Source organism: Natrix helvetica (assembly GCF_964273705.1).
Source record: "Natrix helvetica genome assembly, chromosome: 1".
Taxonomy (NCBI): Eukaryota; Metazoa; Chordata; class Lepidosauria; order Squamata; family Natricidae; genus Natrix; species Natrix helvetica.
The window spans coordinates 37794901-37821912 of NC_138548.1; the positions used below are offsets into that span (position 1 = coordinate 37794901).

Genomic DNA, 27012 nt, shown 5'->3' on the forward strand with positions numbered 1-27012 from the left:
ACGCGAGCGCCTGTTCGCCGCCCTCCGCCTCCCGCGGCTCGGTGCCTTCGGAATGCCCCTAGGTGAGTGAATGGGGCTCTGCATGGCTGGAGAGCGGGATTGCGCAGCGGCTTTTCCGCTCCCCGCTTGCGCGAAGGGCATCTGCGCTGCTGGCGCCGTCCGCCGCTTGGGTTTTTTTTTCAAAGCACGGAGGATGGATGCCGCTCTGGAAGTACGCTCTATGGTTGTGGGCGCAACACAGCCATTCGACCCTGAGACTGTGCCCGGCTCTTCGGGAACCCAGTCACAAGGGAGCAGCCGCCCGGCAACCCAAAAATAATAAGCCCTCCCCTTTAATAAGCCCAAGACCATATTTCGTGGGTCAAAAAAATATAAGACCCTGGCGTATTTTCGGGGAAACACGGTATCACTTTGTTACCTTATTCTGCTGCAGATCTAAAATTTAGAAAACAGTTACATAATACTATGCCTACAATTGAAGAAGCAAAATTATCTATAGGTTATAACCAGGCAATCTTGTTTCACAGAAACCAGACAGTTTCTTAATTCTGAAGAAGCCAGATTCATTCCAAGAAAACTAAGGGAGTAGCTTAAGATGTGACATTCCAATCATGTGCTATCATAACATCTGAAAAGGTGAAGTACATTTTACCTGTGTTATGTCATCTGCATCAATCTGCACATCAAATGCAAGTTCCATGTCATGGTCTTGGAGGACTGGGCTTCCCAGAGACTGGTTCCAGCCCAAACCACATAGGACACCTGTGTATCTCGTTCTGCTTTCATCAACCCTGAAATAACATTATTAATAGTAAGTGTAAGAAAATATAGCACCTATGCCTTATACATGTTATAACAGTCCTATACAGACATAAGAGTTCGCATCATTACATCATTTCCATAAAAGGAAGAACTCTTTCCATTTGCAGAAAGCTTTTTTAACTGGTTCCAGTTAAAATGATGGATGAATTGAGACCTTCCTTATCCCATCATCATGTTCCTAGCCCCACACTGCCCCTCCCCCATCTACAATGAAAGCAGATTTCCAGGGGATGCAAAGAAAAATGAGAGTAGAAGCATTTTTCCCAGTGATCCCCAAATTCCTCCTTAGAAATGTTCACATACCTGAGGTCTATCACAGGAGCAAACAGCATGCTCAGTAATGCTGGGAGACCCGGGATATGAGGCATGAGAGAAGTTTCCTTTAGCATCATTATTGAGCCTATCACCATAAAAAGCAAAGTATTACGACCTTTCAAAACAAAAAAGTCATACAAATAGTTATAGCTTTGATTAGAAATATAGTGTAGGCAGGAAAGGTTATACTACCTACTATAAACCTGGGGTGTCCAACCTTGACAACTTTAAGACTTGCAATTTTAAGACCTATAGACTTCAACTCCCAGAATTCCCCAGTCAACATAAATACTTGGACAAAGCATTTTTTTACCTGTTGCATTTACAGATATGGAAGCGGCAACCAGTATTTGTTGAAATGCATTCTCAGGAGCATCAACTACAACCACAGAGTTTACGCTCTCCTTCTCTACCAAGATTGTTCTAAAGGATGGGGAAAGATTCAACATGATTTATTATTATAAGAACTTTTAAAAGTCCAATTCTGCAATATTTTGTTGACAGAGTCAGTTTACTAAAAATTTCCCAAATGTTTAAAAATAAATACTGCTATCATTATTTAAAAATTATCTACATACAACTATTACATAAACCGCAGAGGATAGAAAGCAGAAAATAAATAAAAAGGAGGAGTGCTTCCAGATGGAAGAATTCAAAGAACTACGGGGGGGGGGGGGGTTGGATTTGTAGGTTTTCTATCCATATTTACTTATTGGTTAACTAAAGAGGAAAGGTTAGAACAATGGAAGTGGTGAAATGAATTGAAGATGCTGCATAACCTTCATAACCTTCCGGAGCGGGTGGACCTCCGTCAGTGGACCAGACGAGCCGCCAACAGCGAGTCTTGAGAGACCATTCTGGGAGGAGTTTGACTCTGTTGCCCCCGAGGATTTGGACAGGCTGCGTGGACGGCTGCGACCCACCACTTGTTTAACGGACCCGTGCCCCTCCTGGCTGGTACTGGCAGCCTGGGAGGTGACACGAGGCTGGCTCCTGGGCCTGGTGAGCGCCTCACTGGGTGAGGGATACTTACCAACCGCCTTGAAAGAGGCGGTGGTGAGACCCTTGCTCAAGAGGCCTGCGCTCGACCCAATGGAGCTAGCTAACTATCGTCCAGTCTCCAACCTCCCCTTCTTGGCGAAGGTTGTCGAGAATGTGGTGGCGCAGCAGCTCCCACGACACCTAGACGAATCCGACTATTTAGACCCACGCCAGTCCGGCTTCCGACCCGGGCACAGCACCGAGACAGCCTTGGTCGCGTTGGTTGATGATCTCTGGAGGGCCAGAGATAGGGGTTGCTCCTCTATCCTGGTCCTATTAGACCTCTCGGCGGCTTTTGATACCATCGACCATGGTATCCTATTGCGCCGGTTGGAGGGGATGGGAGTCGGAGGCACCGTTTTGCGGTGGTTCGGCTCCTACCTCTCCGACCGGAAGCAATGTGTGTTGACAGGGGGGCAGAGATCGTCCCTGAGGCCACTCACTTGTGGGGTGCCACAGGGGTCGGTCCTCTCGCCTCTCCTGTTCAACGCATATGTGAAGCCGCTGGGTGAGATCATCCGTGGTTTTGGGGTTGAGTACCATCTTTACGCTGATGATACTCAGCTGTATATTTCAACCCCAAACCACCCCAACGAGGCTGTCGAAGTGATGTCCCGGTGTTTGGAAGCCGTCGGGGTCTGGATGGGGGACAACAGACTCAAACTCAACCCCTCCAAGACCGAGTGGCTGTGGTTACCGGCACCTCGGTTCAGCCAGCTGACTCCATCGCTGGCCATAGGGGGCGAACAATTGTCCCCTGTGGAGCGGGCGTGCAATTTGGGCGTCCTCCTTGATGCCCGGCTGTCAATGGAGGACCATGTGGCAGCCGTGGCAAGGGGGGCGTTCCACCAGGTTCGCCTGGTGCGCCAATTGCGCCCCCTACTGGACCGGAGTGCCCTGCGCACGGTCACTCATGCGCTGGTGACGTCTCGCCTGGACTACTGCAATGCCCTCTACATGGGGCTTCCCTTGGGACGCATCCGGAGACTGCAGCTAGTTCAGAACGCAGCCGCGCGGGTTATTATGGGAAGTACACGTTACTCCCACGTAACACCTCTCCTGCGCGAGCTGCACTGGCTACCTGTGGCCTTTCGGGTGCGTTTCAAGGTATTGATCACCATCTTTAAAGCGCTCCATGGCAGAGGACCTAGTTACCTGCAGGATCGCATCCTACCACACACGTCCCTGCGACCTATCCGCTCACACAGGGAGGGGCTCCTCCTGGTGCCGTCTGCTAGTCAATGCCAGCGGGCGACACCTAGGAGTAGATCCTTCTCTGTGATGGGCCCAACCCTCTGGAATGACCTCCCCCCAGACATTCGAACTACCACCGACCTCCGTTCCTTCCGGCAAAAGTTAAAGACTCACCTGTTTCAATCAGCTCGCCTGGCACTTTCTTAGTTTTACCTCCCAGGGATTTATTTTATTTTAGGGTTTGGGGTTTTAATTGTGATGTTTTAAGATTAGAATTATTTATTTCTTAGTACAGCCTATTTCCCCCTCCAAATGTATCTTAAATGTAGTTTAAATGTATTTAATCATTATGAATGATTTTATTATATTGACTGTACACCGCCCCGAGTCCCTTTTTGGGAGAGGGGCGGTCTAAAAATCTAAGAAATAAATAAATAAATAAATAAATAAAATGTTATGAATGGACAAGGTAATAAACAAACACAAAAAAGTTTGTTCTGCTTTCAGCCTTAGTTCTTAATCAAACATCTGGATAAAAGGGCCATCTGAAGCAGTGTTCTGTATTCTGCAGTGGTCTCCCAGATATCTTGGAGATGCCTAAAAGCAAAACATGAAGTTTATAATCTTACCCAGTTGCCCTCAAAGCACTGTAGAACTGCATCTTACCTGAATCTGGAAATTCTGGTCATACTGCTGAATTTTAGGTTATAGGCATTGAAGGGGCCAAGTAGTGTGACCTTTTGAAAAGAGAAAGAAAATGGGATTAAGAAGTCATCTGCAACATTTCAGTTTGTTAACTTTGGGAGTTGTCTTTACTACATTAAGTGAAATTCAATCTTTCATTTTTTGTCTTGATTCCCTAGATAACATATACACCACAAAAAACTCAGAAGAGGAACCAAAACAGCTTGTACTAACATTGTAAGCTGTGTTTTATACGATTAGCATGCAGCCCAAAAGAAGGCAGAAAGCTCTTGACTTAAACAAAATATAAACAATATAATGCTTGGCCATTCTTTGAAGATAGAAAAATCTTGCACACATGTATCTTCTCTTCTCTTTGGGCACTTCCAAAAAGGGATTATTTAAATAATATGTGAAACCTAAACTGAAACTAATCTTAATCAGGGTATTTTGAAACAAATGTATCTTAATTCAAAATGTAAAGTTGGTTGTTGCAACAAATTGTAAGATTAAACAGGAAGGAAGGAAGGAAGGAAGGAAGGAAGGAAGGAAGGAAGGAAGGAAGGAAGGAAGGAAGGAAGGAAGGAAGGAAGGAAGGAAGGAAGGAAGGCAGGAAGGCAGGCAGGCAGGCAGGCAGGCAGGCAGGCTCTTGAAACCTCTTCCATAAAATCCCAGAGAAGTGAACTCCCACCTACACCTATGACCTGGTTTTGTTTGTTTTTCTGAATCAGAAATTGTCTAATTCTCTATGAGCAAGAAATTAACATCACAAATGCATTACAAATCAACTTTTGGTTTTAATATGGAATGATTATTCATAGAAACAGAAAAAAACAGCATTTCATACTTCAGGCGAATCATTAGATGCTCATCACTAACATGGGGGTGGGGAATGACAAAGATCTTTTAATGCCCTTTAAATTTACCTTGCAGTTTGGGGTACTAATCCTCTTAGCAGAGCAATTCTCCAGTATTTCAGTCAGGGCATTCTCTTCTCTTGAGCACATTGGGAGGGATACGGATTTATTGCTCTCACTCTCTTCTGGCTTTGAAAACAGTTGTTTGAGTGTTTCATGATTTAGCTAAAGAGATTGGGGGGAAAGATTTTGACAGGTGAGTGAGAAGGCAGGAAGAAAAATTTGTATTATTATGGTTGGTTGAACAGTGAATCAGTCATTTTACACCGGATTTGACATTTTTATCCACCAATCGCGTCCTTCCCAAGGAGCTGACATAGGTCAATGTCGCATGTTTTAAGCTGTTCCAAGTAAAGCTGCTTTTGCAACTGAATGATGGCGATTCTATCAATGCAGATGGTATTCCAGTGGTACTCCAGATGTTTTGGAATTACACCTAAGGCGCTTATTACTATTGGTACTATTTCTGCTTTCTTTTGCTACAGTTGTTCTATGCGCAATTCTATACATTTTGTGGTTTTCTCAAGTCAGGTACTGTAAAGTCCATTATCTTGACTTGATTTTTTACCAATACTGTTATATTATTATTTAATAGTTTATATCATGCCTTTTTCTATAGTGCGTATCTATAGCACTCCCTCCTCTAATTTTGCTTCACAGCTATCTCCTTTGATGTAAAGTGGGCTGAGGGAGGGAGGGAGGGAGGGAGGGAGAGGGAGAGGGAGAGGGAGGGAGAGAGGGAGAGGGAGAGAGGGAGAGGGAGGGAGAGAGAGAGAAACCCATAGTTACATTGTAAGTTTATCTATGGGTGAATATGAACCTGAGACTTTCCAGTCACATCCCAACATACTCCCCACCCATTACACCACACTGACTCCCACAATAAGCATCTCATTACCCCAGCCCGTTCTCTTCAATGGATGAAAAGCACTCTGGCCCATTTCCTACTTCTTCTGACTTCAAATACAGGATTCAACAAGCTTACTTTTAATCCTTCCGGTGGAAGATGCCATATCTTCACCCTTCCTCATGACAAGTGAGAAATTCTTTCTCACACATAAGGAAAACTGTAAGGCTCAATTGCACCAAGGAAAGTTTGAGAAACAAAGTGCAAGCAACAAGTAGAATACAAGGAATAGAGAACAAAAAAATATTGCAGGCCAAATACAAGGTCATAGGCATTGTTCCTCAAATAAGAAGAGCAGTGAAAATAATTGAAAGGGAACCCACAACTGCAAGCTCAACTGGTTCTAGTCTGCCAAAATAGCTGTGAGAAGAAATTGTCAGTTCAAGACGTCTGTTTTATAATGTAGTTTACAAAAATAATATATTGCATGGAAGTTGTGATACTCTACCTGTGTCTTCTAAATTCATTAGGTGGTGGAAAAACCAAGAGAAGTTTAGAGGAAACGACGGTGTGTATTGTCTAAGGTTTCATGGATCACAGTCCCTTTCACTAGATGCATGGAAGAATTTTACACATTGCACATGTAAAACCTAGCTGAGAGCTGGGAGGGAAGGGAAGGGAGAGGAAGGCAGAATTGTGGGGGTGGGGAGCAATAAAAGCTGAATTGATATAATAAAGTTATACTCACTATTTGCTGTTGAGCGGTATAATGTTAGTAACTTTACACTCTACTTAAATCATGAGAATGATAAATCTCCCAATCAATTTCAGCTCATCTGCTTCACAATAAAACCCATCTTTTCTAAATGTCCTTTTGTAAGGGCATTAGAACATGCCCCAAAATAGCATACGCTCCTGTGTACAATCACAAAAGAGAAGCACTACAGTGTTTGAGGGGTGTCACTAACCATCCTCAACTCCTCAGTTTTTTCCATCCACAAGTTCAAGAAACCACCCAGAGCGCCTCTAGGAAGGAGATGGGTGGTAGGACAGACAAGACAGATGCATACTATACTTCAAATGGTTTCCCTAACAGAAATGACATAAAGAGAAAAATCTCTTACTTGTGATTCGTAAGAGTCATCTGCAGGTTCTGCATAGCCTTCTTCAATAAGTATGGTGCAGATATTCACCACGTTCGCAATGCCAGAGCATTGAAACACGTCCACATGCAAGATGCCATGTACAATTGAGAAAATCTTCACCATCAGAACATGGCTGCTGACCAAGGAAGCAAATCTTTGGTTTGCAGCATAACTCCACTGTTCTCCACAAACAAGAGACCATGCAGAGGGACGTATTCTACGCACCTTGAATTCCAGAGCCTGAACAAAAAATATCAAAACAAGTATATATTTTCCAAGAATGTGAAATATTCTGACTTTCCCCAGAACACTGTCCAGTCATTCGTTAAAAACTAGAGAAAAGTTTACCTGAAAGGGAATCTCTCGGAGGTCGCCTGGAATCTCTCGTAACTGGTCTAAAGCCACTTTTGATCTATTGCCATAATCTACATAGAACACCTGTACAACAAAAAGCAATTAAAAGAAACTTCTTCCAAGGCTTAGGGAAGAAAAGAGTGCAATCCTAGGCGACAGTGAGCTGGATTACAAATACAACACATTACATAAACCCAAACTGAACAAAACGTGGATTAGCACAAAGTGCAGAGCTGTTGTGAAAGTGGAGATCTGCTTCATTCAAAACAGGACGCTATTTCCCATTGTTGCTTCAGTCAGCTTTTTCCATCATCTCCCCCAAAGAGTATTGTAATTGACTATTCTTTTCCAAACATTCATTGAAACATGGCCCTGCTATACTTAAACTTCTCCAAAACAAATCAAAAGCACCCAAAAGAAGCAACCCTGAAAAACATTTTGATCTATGGATATCCATGGATGTTTCAAGGATTTCCCTGCTAGTCAGTGGTGGGATTCAAAAACTTTTACTACCTGTTCTGTGGGCATGGCTTGGGCGTGGCTTGGTGCGCGTGGCAGGGGAAGGATACTGTAAAATCTCCATTCCCGCTCCACTCCAGGGCAAGGTTACTATAAAATCCCCATTTCCTCCCCATCAGCTGGGACTCGGGAGGCAAAGAATAGATGGGGGCGGGGCCAGTCAGAGGTGGTATTTACCAGTTCTCCGAATTATGCAAATTTTCCGCTACCGGTTTTCCAGAACTGTTCAGAACCTGCTGAATACCCCCTCTGCTGCTAGTGCCAGCAAATGCCACAAACAGACGGTAATAGCAGATATTTTTATGTGACTAGGAGTATATACATTCCAAGACAGCACAACTGCTGCTGCCCAAAACAATACAACTTATTGCTCGACATATCTCAAATGGGAATATAATACTGTAGAGCTACACGTGGACTCTTGCTATTCAGAAGTAGGATTTTTTTAAAAAAAATGTCAGCCTTCTATTCGTTTTCAAAAGAGGTCTGAGAGTAAAGGAAAACAGTTTTTACTCCAAGCAGTACATAATGTATTTTTAAAATGTAAGCAAAAACCAGTCAAATTTTTTTTCAGGTGTTGCCATCTGCTATGCTAGAGATTTTTTAAACTCTGGTTGAAAGTTGGATGGACTTCGGCTTCCAGAATTCCACAGACAGCTTGGCTCTCCTCTAAAGAATTCTGGGATTTCTAGTCCAACCATCTTAAAATCATCAAAATTGAGAAACACTGCGCTAAACATATTCCGTATGATTCTACTTGAACATGCTCAAGGATTTGAAAAAGAAGTACCTCGGCACTGTCTCCAGACACATACAGGACTTGGCAACGGTAGTACGTCTCTTTTTCCCATTCAGTGAAAGGTGCCAAACAAACCAAGTCTGGATAAGGGCGAATAGGCAAAGAAGTCAACTCCAGCTGACCGATCTCAACAGACAGATTTTGCAGTAACGCCATACTTCTTTCATCTGTTCTGTATCCACAGAAGTGCCCAACCTCTACAATCTGAAAAGGGCAAGATTTGTTTGTAGCATCCTCTGACACAATACACACACAGAAACAAGCCTGGATTTTCAAACCGCTGTTAATTAACAGGAATTCAGTTAATACTCAGTTAAATGCAGAGTTTGGAAGTCAAGTATCCAGACAAGTGAAAAATAGAAGAAATTTAAGTGATTTATCTCAGGCTTCACCCCAAATTATTGTATTTTGCAAGTGACTATTTTGAGCTAATTATTTCTGACCTTCTGTAACATTTAAGTGTTTTTTAGCTAAATTGCAAATCAAGGGCACTTTTTTCTGCAAAATTAACTATGTTTTAAGGCCTTACTCTTTAGGAATGAAGCTACAAATGACAATTGTAATTGGCAATTCTGCCTCTGGGCAAGATGATCATTAAGTGAGGCAAAACATGAATGCAACAATTTATGACCTCATTTCCGCTACAATGTTAAGCAAATCATGGGATTTAATCAAACAAGAAATTATATAACCACAACTTGCAATTTTGCTGTCAACTTCTTCACTGATTCTGCTTGTCAAAAGCTGGCTGTGAAGCACTCAAATGTCAATTACGTGACTGTGGGAATGCTGCAATGGTTGTAAATGAAAGGATGGGTCTTGACGTTACTGTATTTTTCGGAATATAAGATGCACCTTTTTCCCCTCAAAAAAAGAGGCTGAAAATCTGAGTGCATCATATACACTGAATACAGCATTTTTGGCCTCCCAAAACCCCATCCCTTCACCAAAATGGCCGTGCAGAGCCTGTAGAAGGCTTTCAGAGAGCTTCTGGGGACTGGGGAAGACAGAAATGAGTGAAAAATTGGTCGGCTTATGCTCAATTCCCCCCCCCCCCCAGCCCCCAAGAGTACTCTATAAGCCTTCTAAAAGCTATGCATGCAATTTTTTTGACAAAAAAATGGCCCTGTTTTTGCAAGAACGAGCCGTTTTTTGCTCATTTTTGGGGTGGCCCACCCCCCAGGAGAACTCTGCCAGCCCCCTAAAAGCTATTCAACTTCGTGTGAAGTTTGACACGTCATTTTATGATTTACTTTCCTATGAAACTGTTCATCTGGATATGAATTTGTTTGGTCATAATAGAGATGTCCTTTTCTTTTGTTACTACTACATATGGAAGAGAGTTTCCTGGCAGTTTTATTCAGCCCCTTCCTTTGATTTAATTTGAATTCAGTTTAACAGTTTAAACTTTTACATTATAAATATTTACATTTCAAACTTTTTGGGGGTTGGAACGATTTTAAGTTTTATTCTATTTATGACTGTTAACTCTATGAACAGAACCATTGATTAGAAATAATACATATTTGCATGCATGCGTAATTCATTCAAAATTTACTGACACCCAAAAAGTTGATTTTCAATCTCCTCCCTTTTAGAGTTCACCCCACTAAAGCTAAACTGGTACTGCACATAATGGCACACAGAAATATTTATCACCTACCTCAGTGACACAGATAGATAAATCAAGACTATTTATAGTCTGCAGTTTTTCCAAAGCATTACAAAACTTCTGCACGGGTGTCATGGTATGTTTCTGAAAGTCAATGTTCACTCTAAAAACAAGTTATCAAAATAATAAATAAGTGGTAGTCATTAATCATGTATAATCTAAAGACATCCCTGTCAGTTAAGACACCTTCAGCGCTATTCCCGAAAGATGGCCCATGAATCCTGGTTTCTCTCTCTCTCTCTCACACACACACACACACACACACACACACACACACACACACACCTTGATCAGTATTGGAAGAGTAAATATGGAGAACCCACATTTCCTTCATTGTATCTCTGCATTTCTCTCCTGGGTGTAAAGCCCTTTTATTTTCTATAGAAAGGATGGATAGTTTTGCCACGCCTTCCACAGAACCATTTCTTGCCTATGACTGTTGGCAGGTATTAAAAAACCTGTTTTTTACCTGTACTCCAAACAGTGGAGTAGAAAGGCGCTGATGAGAGTGTTACTCTTAATTCATGTCATCAGATGCCAGATCAGGCCAAAAAAGTCATATGTCATGTTCTTGGACATTCCAAGCCTCTTCTCCATTTCAGAGCTCCACATCACCCATTCTTTAGTATTCCAAACTCTGCATTTTGTTTCTTTTAAAGCTCATTTCATATTAGACTCTTGCAAAGTATATTTTAGTTCTGCTTAGGCATTGCTGAATCAAAGCAAAACAGCTTTCCTGTCAGATAAGGAACCAAATCCAGTTTCATATCAACATACCTCATGTCCCTTAGAATGGTGCTACTTCCACCTGCCATTTTGTCCTCTATCTCCTCTAGGGAATGGATGTTCAGTTCGAATGGAATCCTCATCTGTGCCATTTTAAGAGCGAAATACACTGCAGGAAGTGTTTTAAAACGCTCTGTAGGATTCCGAGTAAATTCTACAAAGGCTCTAGATAAAAAAATTAAAGAAATAAAACTGTCTCATAGGGACTACAATGTGTGTGTGAGTGTATACACACACACACACACACACACACATATATATATATAGCTATTAAGATATTTAAAAGATGAGATAGATGATAGATAGATAGATGATAGATAGATAGATAGATAGATAGATAGATAGATAGATAGATGATAGATAGATGATAGATAGATGATAGATAGATAGATAGATAGATAGATAGATAGATAGATAGATAGATAGATAGATAGATAGATAGATGATAGATAGGTAGATAGAGATCAGGGCTGTCAAACCCGCGGCCCACAGGGCCAGTTGCATCATGCACTGGGCACACACACACGCCCGGTTTAGCGAAGGGGAAAAAGTTACAATACATCATGTGACATTGTCATGATGATACGGGTTTGACACCCCTGATATAGATAGATAGATGATAGATAGATAGATAGATAGATAGATAGATAGATAGATAGATAGATAGATAAGCAGGCAGGCAGGCCACCCACTTTGTTCACAAATGGTGAAAGAAGGGAAGTGAGGTGCATGGGAGAGAATGTGCAAAAGAAGAATAAAGTGAGGTAGGATATTGTTGGTAGAACTGTCCTAAGAAATGTTCCTGGGGCCATCTGATTCTCCAGGATTCCCATAGAAATATACAGAAACAAAAGCTTGGCTATCAGGAGGACTCTTCTAAATATTGATGGAAGTAATGTAAAACTGGAAATTTAGAGCAAGCAAAAGGGAGCAGGAACCAAGAAAGGGGTGATTCCTATTTAAGCATGTTCTATTGCTTCCTGGCAAAATGACGTCTTCTTGCCATAATAGAGCCACCGTGGACATATAAAGATCTGAGAACCACAATATAGAACTATGAAAATTCCCAGGGGGCAAGAGCAGAGGCCAGAAGGGCTGTCAAAGGAGTGACTGAAAAAGCCCCTGGCTAAAGAGGAGAGAGAAGAGCTGCAGCCGATTAATCAGAAGATGGTTAACAAAAAACAAACAAAAACATAAAGTGAAAACATGCAAATCCGCTTACTTGGTTCCATCATAAACAATGGATTTGACTTGACCACATTGTCTGAACAGAGATTGCAGCTGCTTATAATACAGGAAGCCATAATGAGGAATGTTCTTTAACTGTTAGGAAAAAGAATATGCATCTTCAGAAAGGTAGTATTCTGATATTTTCAAAAACGTTCTTTACGTTATTTTAAAAATAACAATAGTAATTAAATAACATGAATTACTCTTAAACCATTATTCAATGTTTATATATTTTAAGAGATTACCAGGGCAAATTTCATGAATTTATTGAAATCCAGCTCTCCTATCTTGAGCAGTCTAATTTCTATTATTATCCAATGTCTGCCAAGTGTGACCTTACTTCCTGCTAGAAGAATATAGTCTCCTGGCTGCCATGAAAACTTCTGGTTTTTTTTTCTTTGTTCCTAATCTATTCTTCCAACATTTTGCTCTTTTCCTCATATTCTTCTTTAAATCCGCTATAAGTGGACTTGAAATAAACTGGGAAATGAAGCGGCTTTGGTTGCTGTATGCCATGAAAGGGTATGCCATAATAAATACTTCAAAATTTCACAAAATTCTGTTACATTGGCCACAAAAAATTAATGCAGCTACTATGTGGAAAGTTAAGACCCCATTGTGATAGCCACTTAAAACTTAATTTACATACCATCACCGTTGTTTTGGGATCTCTGCCTGACAATTCCCTCACAGCAACTTCTTTATCATGGTACACAAAGGTAAAATAATTTGGATAGAAAGCTCCAGCCATCACCACCTGAGAAATAAGAGGGAGTCATCATTGTTAAGCGTGTGTCAAGTAAAGAGGCAGGATTCTCTGATAGTGCAACAGCTCTTTATTGGTAACCCGGTATATCCAAGTGCAAGAGGTATCCGGCAGCTCAGCCACTGAGATCTCTTGAAATTTCCCACCTGTAGCGAGGACCAATCCATTTAAATCTCCAGTCTTTTCCGCCAGACCGCCGAACCAGAGGGAAACCTTCGCTCAAGGTTTCCCTCCCTATTAGCATATTCAAACAATCATCATCACCATTTTAGCCATTGTCTATCCAATTATTTTTGTTTGTATGCTTCTAAACTGTACAATTAAAATAGAAAAGAAACAATAAAAAATATTCAAAGCCACATTCTGAAATTAACCTGTGTTTGAGTCTCAGCTGATTCATAAATGTTTTGAATATCCTTGAAAACATTTCTAATATAACCAACTCTCTCACCTGCAAAATAAAACGCTGCTTATATGCATGCTCTTGATCCATGATGGGAGAATGAGTATTGACGTGCATATTGAATATGCTAACTCTTTTTTTCAAGTCCTCATACAACTCAGCCACCTAAAAATTGTAAAACTGTTTTAAAATACACGAGGATCTAAAAGGTAAAGATGCATCACTTTATTTTTTAGAAAATAAATTCTTGTATTTTTGTATATTTATGTCCTAGACCTAGGCCTTTGCTGATAACCTACCTAATATTACCTAAGCAACAGATTAAAGTTATTAAAAATCAGCTGTCCCATATTCTAACGCAGTGATGATGATGAACCTATGACAGGCATGTCAGAAGTGACACACCATGAAGTTTTGGGTGACATGCACCAGTGTTTACCAACACTTAAGATCCTTAATTCTCAGTGTGAATAAGATTTGGCTGCTGAATGCAACATGCGTTTTGCATGATAGAAATAAAGCAAAGCAACTATGGAAATTAACTGGCTGCTGAGCGAACAGTTCAATACTGAACAGGTATAAGTCATGCCTCCTTGGCTATTTCATTCACTTTAGTTCAATAATACAAAAATACTGGCTAGTGTATTGACTGAGGATATGAATAAGTGTACTTTTCTCTGCATGTCACGTGCCTTGTTAATTAAGATCATGCATGCTTTGCAGTTATATAGCTGAATGATTCAGAAAGGAATATAGGTTTGAATATTCAGTAATTATGTTTGATCTGAACAATGGAGTTGAATATACATGGCAAAAAATAGTCAATAATTGAATTTGTGCATTTGGCAGAATGTTTACTGAAGATACAGGACACGTGAGACATTTTAATACTTATAAAAGATAGCAAAAAAGTAGGTAGCATGGGCCATGCTGTAAGAATTGTCAAAAGAAGCAAAGGTATCTGTTTACAACAACATGGTTCTGCGCACTTTGTGATACAAACATGAAAACATGATAAAAATATGAAGAGAAATCGAGAAGCAAGTTGAAAGGACGTATTAGCCCCCTTCATTGCTAGAAGAGAAAGGGAGAGCTCGGAGAACAAGAAGCAGGGAGTCTGAGTAGATTAGAATATTAGCCTATATTTTCTCTTTCAATTTGCTACTATTACAGAACTAATACGAAATGCAAAAGTAACCTTAGCGAAAGAGGATGACTTAAAAGTACCCATAAGCAGTCTATTCTAATTGCCCACAGCAGGAACATGCAGTTTTGCTAAACAGTGTCATGTGATTTCAGTCAACAAATTGCAATTTTCCCTTTCCACTCCACTTTAACTGAGATAGTTTATGACTGTTTGTCTTATATGAATGCGTTTTATTTCTCTTGGCCGTGAATAAGTCTACCTTTTCTCAGGAGAAAAGCTGTTCTTGGAAGCTAAAGGCAATAGGAAAGTAAGTTTGCTTGGAAAGGAACATGGGTTCAAATTTACATCTTTGGGCACTAACTAGGCTTCAATTTTTTATATTCTCTTCTATCATTCATAGCTCTCTTATATCATTCAGTTTGTTGTCAAAAGTTAATGTGAAAATTCCTACCACAAATAAAACTTTAAAAGTACTTTTAATACTTTTTCAATGACATAGACATCATCCTGGGAATGCAGATTTGATTAATCTGGATTGCCTTTCTAAGTCACATGTGGAGAGCCAAGTCCTTTGTTTCCATCTTAAAGGCACCAGGTAGATGTTCAGCTCTAGTTTTGCCTAGGCATGAAAATTGGCCGGATGACTTTGGGCCAGTTTCTTTTCTCTCGGCCCATATTACCTTTCCGGTCTTGTGATGGAAAAATGTGGGGAGGAAGGAGTACTAGATAGGTTGGATTATTTATAAAAATAATAGATGGGATATAAATGAAGTGAAGTGGCATCATAGGTAAATGAAGCTTTAAAAATTATAACCTATTTGGAGGGGGAATATTTCTAGTCATCGGGAGTAAAATTGTATTACCCTGAATTTTTTTTTGCAAAAATAAAAAGCCTATCTAAAATTTGGCACATCTACTACCAAATATCAGCTGTGTAAACTGGAAGCTGCAAACAATACAACTAGGGGGCTGCAAAAAAATTGTAATGAGATGGCCAAGCAATTATTTTTATGATGCGATGGGAAGGGAAGAACAGTGAAACAGGCAAAGAGATTATCAAATTCACCTCTCTCATTCTCTTGATGTGAATGTAGTTGGAACGGCCCCAGTCCACTTCATTCTGGAGGGGGAAACAAAAGAGTTAAAAATAACTGAAATTGTGAACCGAAGTTGAAAAAGCAACTTGCATAACCTCAACTGTTTTTGTTTCCGTGCCATGCCCTATTTTAAATCTACCTAGGTTTTGTTCCTGTAATCATTAGCAGCCTGCCAGAACTATTCAGGCAATTGAGCAGAGAGCAAACAATGACATTTTTTTTACTCTAGATATAGGTTCTCCTCCATCCACTGATTATGTGTCATATGAGAACACAATGTTCCATGCTTGTATCATGCAAGCACTCAATTTTTAGTTCCAGGGTATTTTATATGTGTAACCAGGATTCCAGAGGCAGGCTAAGTTGTTCAGACTCCCTTTAGCTTCCAGTTAATTCTTCTGTATCCTACAAGCATCTCTGCAGGTGGGCCAAATCCAAAAGGGAGAAATCAAGAGTCCCAGCTCTCTACAATAATTACTGTCAAATAGACAAAATCTTAGAGAAATCTAGCAGAGTGGAATCAGTGCATCAGTGCCAAAAAAAAGAAGCCAACACATTTCTAGGCTGCATAAACAGAAGGATAGAATTAATATCACATGAAGTGTTAATATCACTTTATAATGCCTTGGTAAGTCCACAGATTACCAACAGAACTAACCTTTGGATGCCTAAGTTTTCCTTTTTGCCTGTTTCCTTGCCATTCCTAACAACGAAAAAAGAAGTCATAATATAATTTGTAATTGACCTTGATGCAGGATATGCAATGCACATTGATCCAAAATCCTATAGTCAAATAGCTCTGATTCTTATTACATGGAAAACATTTTATATTGCCCTTTAATTTAAAATTTTAAGGACAACTTGCTGTGGCTCATTCAATAGTAATAATAACTAATGGATAGGAAAAATAAATAAATGCAGGTAGTAACACAAAGAAAGCCCCAATTATGCCAGTAACATATATAAATGTGGGAATAAGGAAGATTAGTTACCTTAAATGCATTAACAATTGCAATACAATCACTTCTGCTGTTCCCAGAAAATTGTAGCTTGTTCCTGCAGAGCAAGATATATATTCTTTTATAGTGTTCTCTATACTATTTTTTTCTGTTTTGGCCAACCCTTTTTATTCCATGAATTCAAAAAAAGTATGTATGTAGCAAAACATATTTTATTTCTGAAATTATTTGCATTTATATGAAAAAAGAAAAAGGTCAAGTCAATTTACAGATAGTCTTCAGAATCAGCAGAAACAAGAAGTCTATAAAATATTTGGATCTGATGTGGAAGGCTTAAGAACATGCAGGAACAAGAATCCAACACCTGTCCTAGATCATGGAAACTAATGTGAATGCTTTAAAGAATATAAAGAAATGTTCCATACATTTCAATATACTTATACTAAACTGAATCGGCAGCTTCTCACAGCCCTAGGTACATTATATCAAGGGTTTATATTGTGAAGCTCCCAAGGTCTAATATAAATCTATTTATAACCAAGCTTAAATACATGCAGCTATTACAACTGCATAATGCTCCTTTATTTATTTGTATCCTGTCTTTATTATTTTTACAAATAATTCAGCGCTGGGATTCACTTACCTTCCCTACCTGTTCGCAAATGTGAGCACACGCACTGCGTCTGCGCACTGACTTCTGCACATGCGCAGTGCTCACGCATTATGTCAGGGTGGGTGGGCGGAGCCTCCCACAATCACCGCTACCGGTTCGCCCGGTATATATATATACAAAATATATAATTCATATATTTTGAACATACCCAATATATCTTCCTCCTATTTTCTCTAAAATAACAACTCTGTGAGGGAAGCTGGGCTAAGAGAGAGTGACTGGCCCAAAGTCACCCAGCTGGCTTTCATGGCTAAAGCAGGACTAGAACTCAAATCTCTGGCTTGCTAACCTGGTGCCTTAAGCACTAGACCAAACTGGCTCTCTTCTGAAGAAAAAGTGGGATATAAGCTTGCCTTCCACTTCTCAGTTGCTTGTCTTTATGGAATTTTAATGTTTAGAACCTTGGAGCAAATTTTATAAAAAAGAGTAATATATACACACCAGTGGTGGGTTGCTCCTGGTTCGGCCGAACCGGTAGTGGTGATTTGGCCTGGGTTGCAGAACTGGCAGCGATCCAGGCCAGCCACGCCCTCGAACCTGTTCCCCTATCTCTTCTCCTGTTGCCGGCATGTTTCTGCGCATGCGCAGAACAATTTTTAGTCAACTGCACATGCACGAGCAATGCGTGGCTGGTGTGCACATGAGCAGCAAACCAGTACTAACCGGTTCAGGAGCCCACCCCTGATACACACACAAACAAAATGAACGATCGAATGTCAATAAATCAGATTGTGGCTTTAAGGAAAATACCTATATCCATCAAGATGTTGCTTGAAAGGTATCACAAAGAAACTGTTCAAAGAGAGGGCTGCAGCTGTAAGAGAGAGAAAGAATGACATTTATTGCTAAAAATTGTATTTGCCTTTTAATCACAAAAAGGAAGCAAACTCAAGTTTTATTTCCACGTGCAGAACTTATATAATTAATTATCAGATGCAGGGGACTAATGGTATATTTATATAAGTATCCATTCCTCGTTACATGCAGTATCCAGCATCACTGATTTTAATAAATTTCTTTCATCAATTTCAGTACATAATTTTTAGATGGCTCTTTGGCCACAATCATGCATTTCTAAGTTTAAAGATCTGCCTCATTCATATTTTTCTATTGTGAACGGCTTGTAAGATATTACTAACCTAAGTAGAGATATGTCTGTATTTGTTACTCACCTATTATAAGTGTTTCTTCCAGACATCCAAAGACATGTCCAAGAACTATTAGTTTGCCTAGGTGATGATTCACAGGTAACTGAGCCAGCACCTTTCCCAGAAAGGTCAACTCACCATCGTAAGGATTTCTTTCTTCAAAATGATCATTAATAGCAAGTGCTCCTAACTATTCCAAAACAAAAGAAATATTATTATTAATTGGAGACGCAATCATGACTTTTAAGACTAACCTTTAGTATAAGCCAAAAGTTACATTCAAAACTTGGAAGCAAATAATGTCAGGCTAGCACAATTTGCAGCCCACAATGCTGAATGCACACTTGTAAGAGTAATGACAAAACAGCATACTTTTTTGTGAAGCATGTGGTCTCATTCCCTGATTTCACTTTTAATTATTCAGAGTCATCTCCCCAAAATTGAATTCTGGGAATTAGTTAACCATGCTCAGCAGGTAGCACCATACTGGTTAGGCTGAATTCCAGTAACCCAACATATACAAATTACAAATATTACGGATTATTTAACTTTTCATCCTACTAACCAAACAGATGGCTTGGTTTTGCAAAAAAAAAAACCAAACCCATACTTAAAAGAATTGTGTACAATTGTTTTAACTTAATAGAACACCCACCTCTTTAAGGTGCAGAATTGTGCGTTCAATATCACTGCTAACAGGAGGAGAGAGAGCGGTTGCTAACAGAGCTCTTGGTTCTCCCATGTCAAGCATCTTCACTTTTAGTACAGTAGTTTCCAATGGACAACGCTAAAAGGAAAAATAAAAGCCCCAATTCTACAAGGATATTTTTGAGGATTCGTTTTAAACAATAGTAGATGGTAAAGCCAGTTGCTTTTATGCTACGCACAACCTATAGATAACAGAACGACAGAATAACAGAGTTGGAAGGGACCTTGGAGGTCTTCCAGTCCAACTCCCTGCCATGTAGACACATTGTAATACTTTTTATTCAATAAGCAGACATACTATCTTTTTCTACAAATGAGTGAAAACTGTAACAAGCTTATGGAGAGTTCAGCTGGTGTGAAAGAGGAAGCACACCCAGATGTTTAGGACGGTCAAAGAAAATGTTTCAAGGAGACAGTGCCTTAGTTGATTTGCTGTTAAGACTGCCTGGAAACTTAAAATTTACAGTTTACCCATGAATAGTATTAATGAGCTGAGCAGCAAGATGGAAGCCATGTAACTGGCAATTCAAGAAGTGAGAAATGATACAACAACATTCCCTATTCTTTTTCTCATTTCCTTGTTACTAACTGAAGAAAGTCTTGGCCAAAATCTCAGTCCTCAAACTGCACATTCTAACAGTATGTGGCTTCCATCTTGCTGCTCAGATCCAAATGGACAACGACAACAATCCAAGGCCACACAAGAAAACGATCGAGAGAAAAATGCCACCTGTAAAAAGAATGGACTTTGTGACAATACAATACAATACAATACAATAGCATACAATAGCAGAGTTGGAAGGGACCTTGGAGGTCTTCTAGTCCAACCCCCTGCATAGGCAGGAAACCCTATACCGTTTCAGACAAATGGCAATCCAACATCTTCCCAAAGACCTCCAGTGTTGGGGCATTCACAACTTCTGGAGGCAAGCTGTTCCACTGATTAATTGTTCTAACTGTCAGGAAGTTTCTCCTCAGTTCTAAGTTGCTTCTCTCCTTGATTTGTTTCCACCCATTGCTTCTTGTCCTACCCTCAGGTGCCTTGGAGAATAGTTTGATTCCGTCTTCTTTGTGGCAACCCCTGAGATATTGAAACACTGATATCATGTCTCCCCTCGTCCTTCTTTCTATTAAACTAGACATACCCAGTTCCTGCAACCGTTCTTCATAAGTTTTAGCCTCCAGTCCCCTAATCATCTTTGTTGCTCTTCTCTGCACTCATTCTAGAGTCTCCACATCTTTTCAACATCGTGGTGACCAGAACTGAATGCAGTGACTCTCCAAAATGAACACTAAAGCAAAAGTTCATGCAGCCAAATGCAATCCCAAAACATTGGAAGCAGCACTTGAACACCAACAGCATTGACAAAATCATCACCAGTCAATTGCAAAAGGCAAATTTTCTTGGAACAGCTTACATCCTGCAAACAGCTCCTCCAAAAAATTACTTCTAACCTGTCCTTGAAATAACAACACACACCACATACACATGGTCACACTTCAGGCACTTGGCAACAGGCTTGCATTTATTTATTTATTAGTTAAATTAATTTGCCACCTATCTCACCATGGGGTTACTATAGGCGGAATACTCTAAGTGGATTTATGACTACCTGCAGTGGCCCATGGTCAAAAGACCACTTTGCAACATTTTTAGCTGGATTCTGGGGGGGAAAATTCACTCAGGAGAATAGATTTGTTTAATGGTCACGTGATTCGCTGAAAGACCATGATGACCATTGTAAAAAATGTTGTAAAATTGAGTCAAATGAATTGTTTAAAAAAAGAAAGAAAAAAGAATCAAGTTAACAGGAAAAATATTTCTCTTTCAGAGTTGTGTATTGAATGTACCAGATTTAGATAACAATTGTTTGCTGATGGCTTAACAATAGTTAAATAGTGATCAATTGTTTCTAAGAATGTCAGAATGTAAAACTGCCCTTCTATCATCCTTTGACATTTTATCAGTGTGTTCTCATCACTTCCTGCCATTGTTCTTAAACATAATGGCTATTTTTTGGTGGTCAGCAGAAATATAACTGGTCTTCCCAATCTAAAGTCGAGCAACATGGGTGCATGTTATTCTTACCATCATCTCAGGAACAGTGCTTTCCGGTATACAGTTTGCCCAGAAGTCTTTGTATACGAGTCTGTAGCAGTATCCTTTAGACACACGGCCAGCTCGACCTTTGCATTAAAGAAAAATCTTCAGCAATCAGAATTCAAAAGCTGCAATATCACTTACACTTATTAATGGCAGCAGGGACCAGTATTGGAACACACTGGTTACCTTTTCACAATCAAAGCCTCAATACCTCAGTACAGGCTTCTGGAATCATCAAAAGATTGTTTCGCTCTAGTGCAGGGGTGTCCAAACTTGGGAACTTTAAGACTTGTGGACTTCAACTCCCAGAATTCCCCAGCCAGCATGGCTGGCTGGGGAATTCTGGGAGTTGAAGTCCACAAGTCTTAAAGTTCCCAAGTTTGGACACCCCTGGTCTAGTGCAATGATGGAGAACCTCTTAGGTTCAGGATTCTCAAAAACTGGGGAAATGCCTAATTTGACTCTGCTTGCGTATCATGAGCAAAACATTCCACAACACAACACAAAGGGTGTGAAATAATGATTTAAGATATATTCTTACAAGAGACACCATTTTTTAATTTAATACAGGATAATTTTAATTAACACATTTTATGAATACCATTGCTCTTAATCATAAATCACTGTACTTCAAATGTAGAATTATAGAATTATTGAGTTGGAAGGGACCTTGAAGCTGTTTTTCTAGTCCAACTCCTGGCCACTAAATGAATCCTTACACCATCATGCACAAATGGCTTTCCAGGAATAGAGCATCCATGATTTCAGGGGGCAAGCAGTTCCATTGCTTAATAGCTGTCACTGACAGTTGTCTGAAGTGGAATACTATTACAATTGTGTCAACCTTAGAGGTCTCCCCCTCAATCCATTGCATACACACACACACACACACATATACAGTTAAATTGTGAATACAGAAATTAGTGAAGTTAAATTCCTTTGTCATTAAAAGTGGCTTGGCCATCTAATCATCACTGCTTTTATTTCTGAAATATATATGTGGTTACTTATCAGGGACTGGTTTCTGGAAAAGACAATTTTTCCACGGATCAGGAAGGGTGGAGGGGGATGGCATTGTGTGCTACCTAGATCCTGCGCATTTACAGATGAAGCTTCCCTTGCTTCCGCAGCCTGGTTCTGTGGACCAGTACCGGTCTGCAGCCCGAAGATCTGGGACCCCTAACTTAAAACAACCAGTAGGAAGAGCAAGTATGTATATCTTAATGCAAACACGTAATTGCAGATTAAGTAAATACTTTTACTTAAATATGTAAGACAGACTCCACATATAAAATGTTTTCAGGATTAGGGTCTCCAAAAGACCTGGAATTTTATACAATGAAATCCCCTTACCCTTCCTCTGATCACAGCTGTTCTTAGATGCCCAACAAAGTCTCAAACTCTGATAGTTGGTATCTTCATCACAAACAAGATTTCTACTCAAACAAAAATCAATGACTGTAGAATAAAAGCAAAAGATAAAAATAAATAGAAAATATGTTAGAACATTCTGAAGTACTTTAAAGAGAAATTAGATTCAATTCCAACTTGTGAGAACAAAACTTTTACATACAACCTGAGATAACATAGTTCATGGTTCTCCCAACTCAGTTAAATGAGGGGGAAGAATCTGAAATAACAGCATGGAATGATAAAGTAGTTATGGGGATAGGACAAGTACTACCCTATTTAGAATCTTTTCCTGCTAGAATGACATTGCTCTTCTGGAGGCTGATAAATTAAGATAATGGTTTTAATTATATTACAATGATATCTGAAATCCTTCATTGCTTTCTGTAATTTAACTCAGGAGTATCTCTTCAACTGAGCAAGAGTGGGTTTTTTAAAAAAACTTTATTTTGAAGATTCCTTCCTAAGACTTCTTTCCATTTAATTCCTTTCCATGTTTTCTTTTTTTAGAAATCAAAACCAATAATGAAAATGCACATAAAGGAAGCAGAAACCAAATGAGATATAAGTTAATTCTCACTATCCTGTTCCTGGATTACAGAGGAAAAAGGTAAAAGAAACTATCTCATAAAGAAGATGTAACATTGCTAAATATACAATAGCTTTTTGATTTCTACTCAATATTGTCCTAAAACTACAGTATACTTGTGAACAAAACAAAGTGTAAAAGCACTACTCTACTAATAAGTGCAGAATATATATTGAATTTCCAATTCACTATATGAGAGAGAGGGAGGGAGGGAGGGAGGGAGGGAGGGAGGGAGGGAGAGGGAGAACCAGAATTGAACTAAGTTTGACAATAACCACTGAGCATTTACTTTGTCAAGTGAATATCAATGAAATTGATGAGATTAACCAGACAGAAATATCACTGATTTCTAAGGCATATAGAATGCTATGCTTTCTTTAATCTTAACTTCCTGAGTACAATTTCCTGATGCAAGAGTAAGGAATAACATTACATGAAACTATTATAGCATGCACTGTTACATTAAACCTATGGTCCTATCTATTACTATGCAACATGTCTATTCTTTTTTTATCACTGTGATTCTATTTGGACAGGGTTTAATTCACTATTTCAAAACTGACTTCTCTTTATACAGCCATTATATTATGTGTAGGTGTTTTTATGGGTATGTAAAAAAATTTCTCTGTATAGTTTATTTTTGTGTTTTATATTTATTTTTAAATTATATCATTTTGCATGTTGTTGGTTTTTTCCTCTTTTGCATTATGGTTATAATAAATTAAAATAAGCTAATAAAATAAAAATACATAAAAGTGCCAAGTGTTAGAATATTTAGTTTGTTGTAATTGGTCACTTCCAATTTGAAAAGTTTCAATTTCTAGCCCAATGTACTATTTATGATTTTTATGTGAGTTGACAAAAACCAAAATGGTTTTGAGGAAGATCTCCTGTAGCTGCTGTGGGCTGAAAATGATACAAGAAAGTTTACAACTGTTCTATATAGCCTTATACTTTGTCTGCATACAATAACTACCTCACATTTCTTCTCCTCTCTATAATTTCTACCCTTTCTTACTTCTGTGGTGTTTGTCAAAGATAAATTATTGGACAGGCCAGATCAGAATAACTGAGTTGGAAGGTCTTCTAGTCCAACTCCCTGTCCAAGCAGGAGACCCTATACCAGCGATGGCGAACCTTTTTTGGCTCGCGTGTCACAAGTGGGAGGAGCGCAGAGGGGTCGTGTGCGGGCGTGCCTCACCCATAATGCAACGTGCGACCCCCCCAGTGCGCATGCGCGCACAATGCACAACCCCCCCATTTTTACATGCTTTTTTCGCCCTCCCCAGGCTCCAGAGGCTTTATAGGAGCCTGGGGAGGGCGAAAAGAGCCTCCCCCCCCCCGGAGGCTTCAGGGACCGTCCGGAGGCTTCCCTGAAGCCTTTGGAACGCTTAAAACCACCCTCCGAGCAAACCGGAAGTGACAAACCGGAAGCCTCTTTAAAAAAGGTGAACTCAGCTGGCCAGCGAGCGCATGCACACTGGCCAGCTGACAGGGCAGCGCCTCGCGTGCCCTGCCAAATGGCTCCACGTGCCACTTGTGGCACGCATGCCATAGGTTCGCCATCACTGCCCTATACCATTTCAGACAAGAGGTTGTCCAATCTCTTCTTAAATGGAGCACCCACAACTTCTGAAGGCAAGCCATTCAACTAGTTAATTGTTCTGTCAGGAAATATCTTCTTAGTTCTAGGTTTCTTCTCTACTGGTTACTTTCCATCCATTGTTTCTTGTCTTGCCTTCTGGAGCTTTGGAAAATCGGTTGACTCCTCTTCTTTGTGGAACCCCCTCAAGTATTGGAACACTGCTATCTTGTCACCCCTAGGTTTTCTTTTCACGAGGTGGAGGAAGCGGAGACTTAGGGGGTTTTTAGTGAAATGTTTTTTAAATTCTTTTAGGGGTTCAGGGGTTGGGGGGGGGTGGGCCAGATCAGGAGCGATGACGGAGCCAGGTCACCAGGCGTGGTCTTGAGCAGAAGGAGCAGAGAGGAGGAGGGGGGAGAGGATTTCATTCCCATACAGGGCTTCTTGATTCCAACAGTCGTAGGGAGGGGTAGATACGAGGACAGATTAACAACCCGTAGTCGGTTGGGAGACCGTGGGTGCTGGTTACACCCGGTCGCTTGTACCAACCCCCGCGTTCTAGGTGGTCAGGATCTGCAGGCCCAGGGCCTGAGGCTGCTGTTATGCAATGCGAGGTCCGTTGTCAATAAGGCCCCCCTCATTCACGATCTGATTTTGGAGGGGGAGCCGGACCTCGCGGGAATAACGGAAACCTGGTTGGGCCATGAGGGAGGGTTACCCCTCGTGGAAATGTGCCCACCAGGTTACCAAGCATTTCACCAGCCCCGGGCCCGGGGAAGGGGCGGTGGGGTAGCAGTGATTATCCGGGGGGATTTAGAGCCGAGGGAGTCCACTGTGCTACAGACGTCCGGATGTGAATCCCTTGTTGTGAAATGGGGCCCTAGGAGGCAGATGGGTTTGCTGATAGTATACCTGGCTCCCCGCCATACATCAGCGACCCTGCCTGAGCTCCTCGAGCTGATCTCATCGGTGGCGGTTGAGACCCCCAAACTTTTAGTGCTGGGGGATTTTAACCTGCCATCGGTGGGAGAAGCATCAGAGGGGGCTCGGGAGTTCATGGCTTCCATGATAGCCATGGACCTGACTCAAATGATTCAGGGCCCGACACACGAGGGAGGTCACACCTTGGACCTTGTTTTTGTCTCTCGCCAGTGGTTGAGTGATCTGGGAGGAACACCTCTCCGGCGGCAACGATCCACCCTGGCCCCTTGGTTTACCGAGGAGCTAAGGGTGATGAAGCGCCGCAAGAGATGCCTAGAGAGTCGTTGGAGATCCTCCCGATCCGAACTTGACCGAGCACAGGTACGAGCCCATTTAAGGACGTACCTAGTGGCATTGAGAACGGCCAAACGTCAATATTGTGCCGCTCTCATTGCATCCGCAGAGAACCGCCCTGCCGCCCTGTTTCGGGTGTCCCGCTCTCTTCTGTTTCAGAGGCCACGGGAGGCCCCTTTACAGGGCAGGGCAGAGGAGTTTGGGAAATATCTGCAGGATAAAGTCGCTCAAATCCGGAAGGATTGGGTCCCCTTCAGTGGCCCAGTCGAGACGCCAGTGGCGAGTCTTGAGAAACCTTTTTGGGAGGAGTTTGACTTGGTTGTCATCGAGGATTTGGACAGATTGCGTGGGCGACTGCGACCTACCACATGTTTGTTGGACCCGTGTCCCTCCTGGCTTGTACTGGCATCCTGGGAGGTTACACGCGACTGGCTCCTGGACCTAGTGAACGCTTCGTTGGGTGAGGGGTCTCTCCCGGCCGCCTTGAAAGAGGCGGTGGTGAGACCCTTGCTCAAGAAGCCTTCCCTGGACCCTATGGAGCTGGTCAATTATCGTCCTGTCTCCAACCTTCCCTTTTTGGCGAAGGTTGTGGAGAGTGTGGTGGCTTCTCAGTTTCCACGACATCTGGAGGAGAATGATTATCTAGACCCGCGCCAGTCCGGCTTTCGCCCTGGGCACAGCACAGAGACGGCCTTGGTCGCGTTGGTAGATGATCTCTGGAGGGCCAGAGATAGGGGCTGTTCCTCTATCCTGGTCCTATTAGACCTCTCGGCGGCTTTTGATACCATCGACCATGGTATCCTGTTGCACCGACTGGAGGGGTTGG

At 41.0% G+C, this 27012-nt stretch overlaps 1 protein-coding gene across 1 annotated transcript in view; it reads right to left on the bottom strand.

Annotated features, from left to right (window-relative positions):
- The window catches only part of TDRD9 (tudor domain containing 9), a 107947-nt gene that overhangs the window by 12854 nt on the left and 68081 nt on the right, over positions 1–27012 (bottom strand). The window contains exons 13-33 of the mRNA XM_081938016.1: positions 22684–22788; positions 21316–21413; positions 19174–19305; positions 18543–18708; positions 18121–18184; positions 16731–16794; positions 16397–16441; positions 15708–15761; positions 13543–13659; positions 12975–13082; positions 12318–12418; positions 11087–11260; positions 10301–10412; positions 8629–8841; positions 7314–7403; positions 6945–7205; positions 4983–5138; positions 4039–4109; positions 1451–1560; positions 1126–1222; positions 653–791 (exon numbers count right to left, since the gene is read on the bottom strand). Of these exons, the coding sequence (XP_081794142.1) occupies positions 653–791; positions 1126–1222; positions 1451–1560; positions 4039–4109; positions 4983–5138; positions 6945–7205; positions 7314–7403; positions 8629–8841; positions 10301–10412; positions 11087–11260; positions 12318–12418; positions 12975–13082; positions 13543–13659; positions 15708–15761; positions 16397–16441; positions 16731–16794; positions 18121–18184; positions 18543–18708; positions 19174–19305; positions 21316–21413; positions 22684–22788 (2477 nt within the window). The remainder of the gene's footprint in view (positions 1–652; positions 792–1125; positions 1223–1450; positions 1561–4038; positions 4110–4982; positions 5139–6944; positions 7206–7313; positions 7404–8628; positions 8842–10300; positions 10413–11086; positions 11261–12317; positions 12419–12974; positions 13083–13542; positions 13660–15707; positions 15762–16396; positions 16442–16730; positions 16795–18120; positions 18185–18542; positions 18709–19173; positions 19306–21315; positions 21414–22683; positions 22789–27012) is intronic.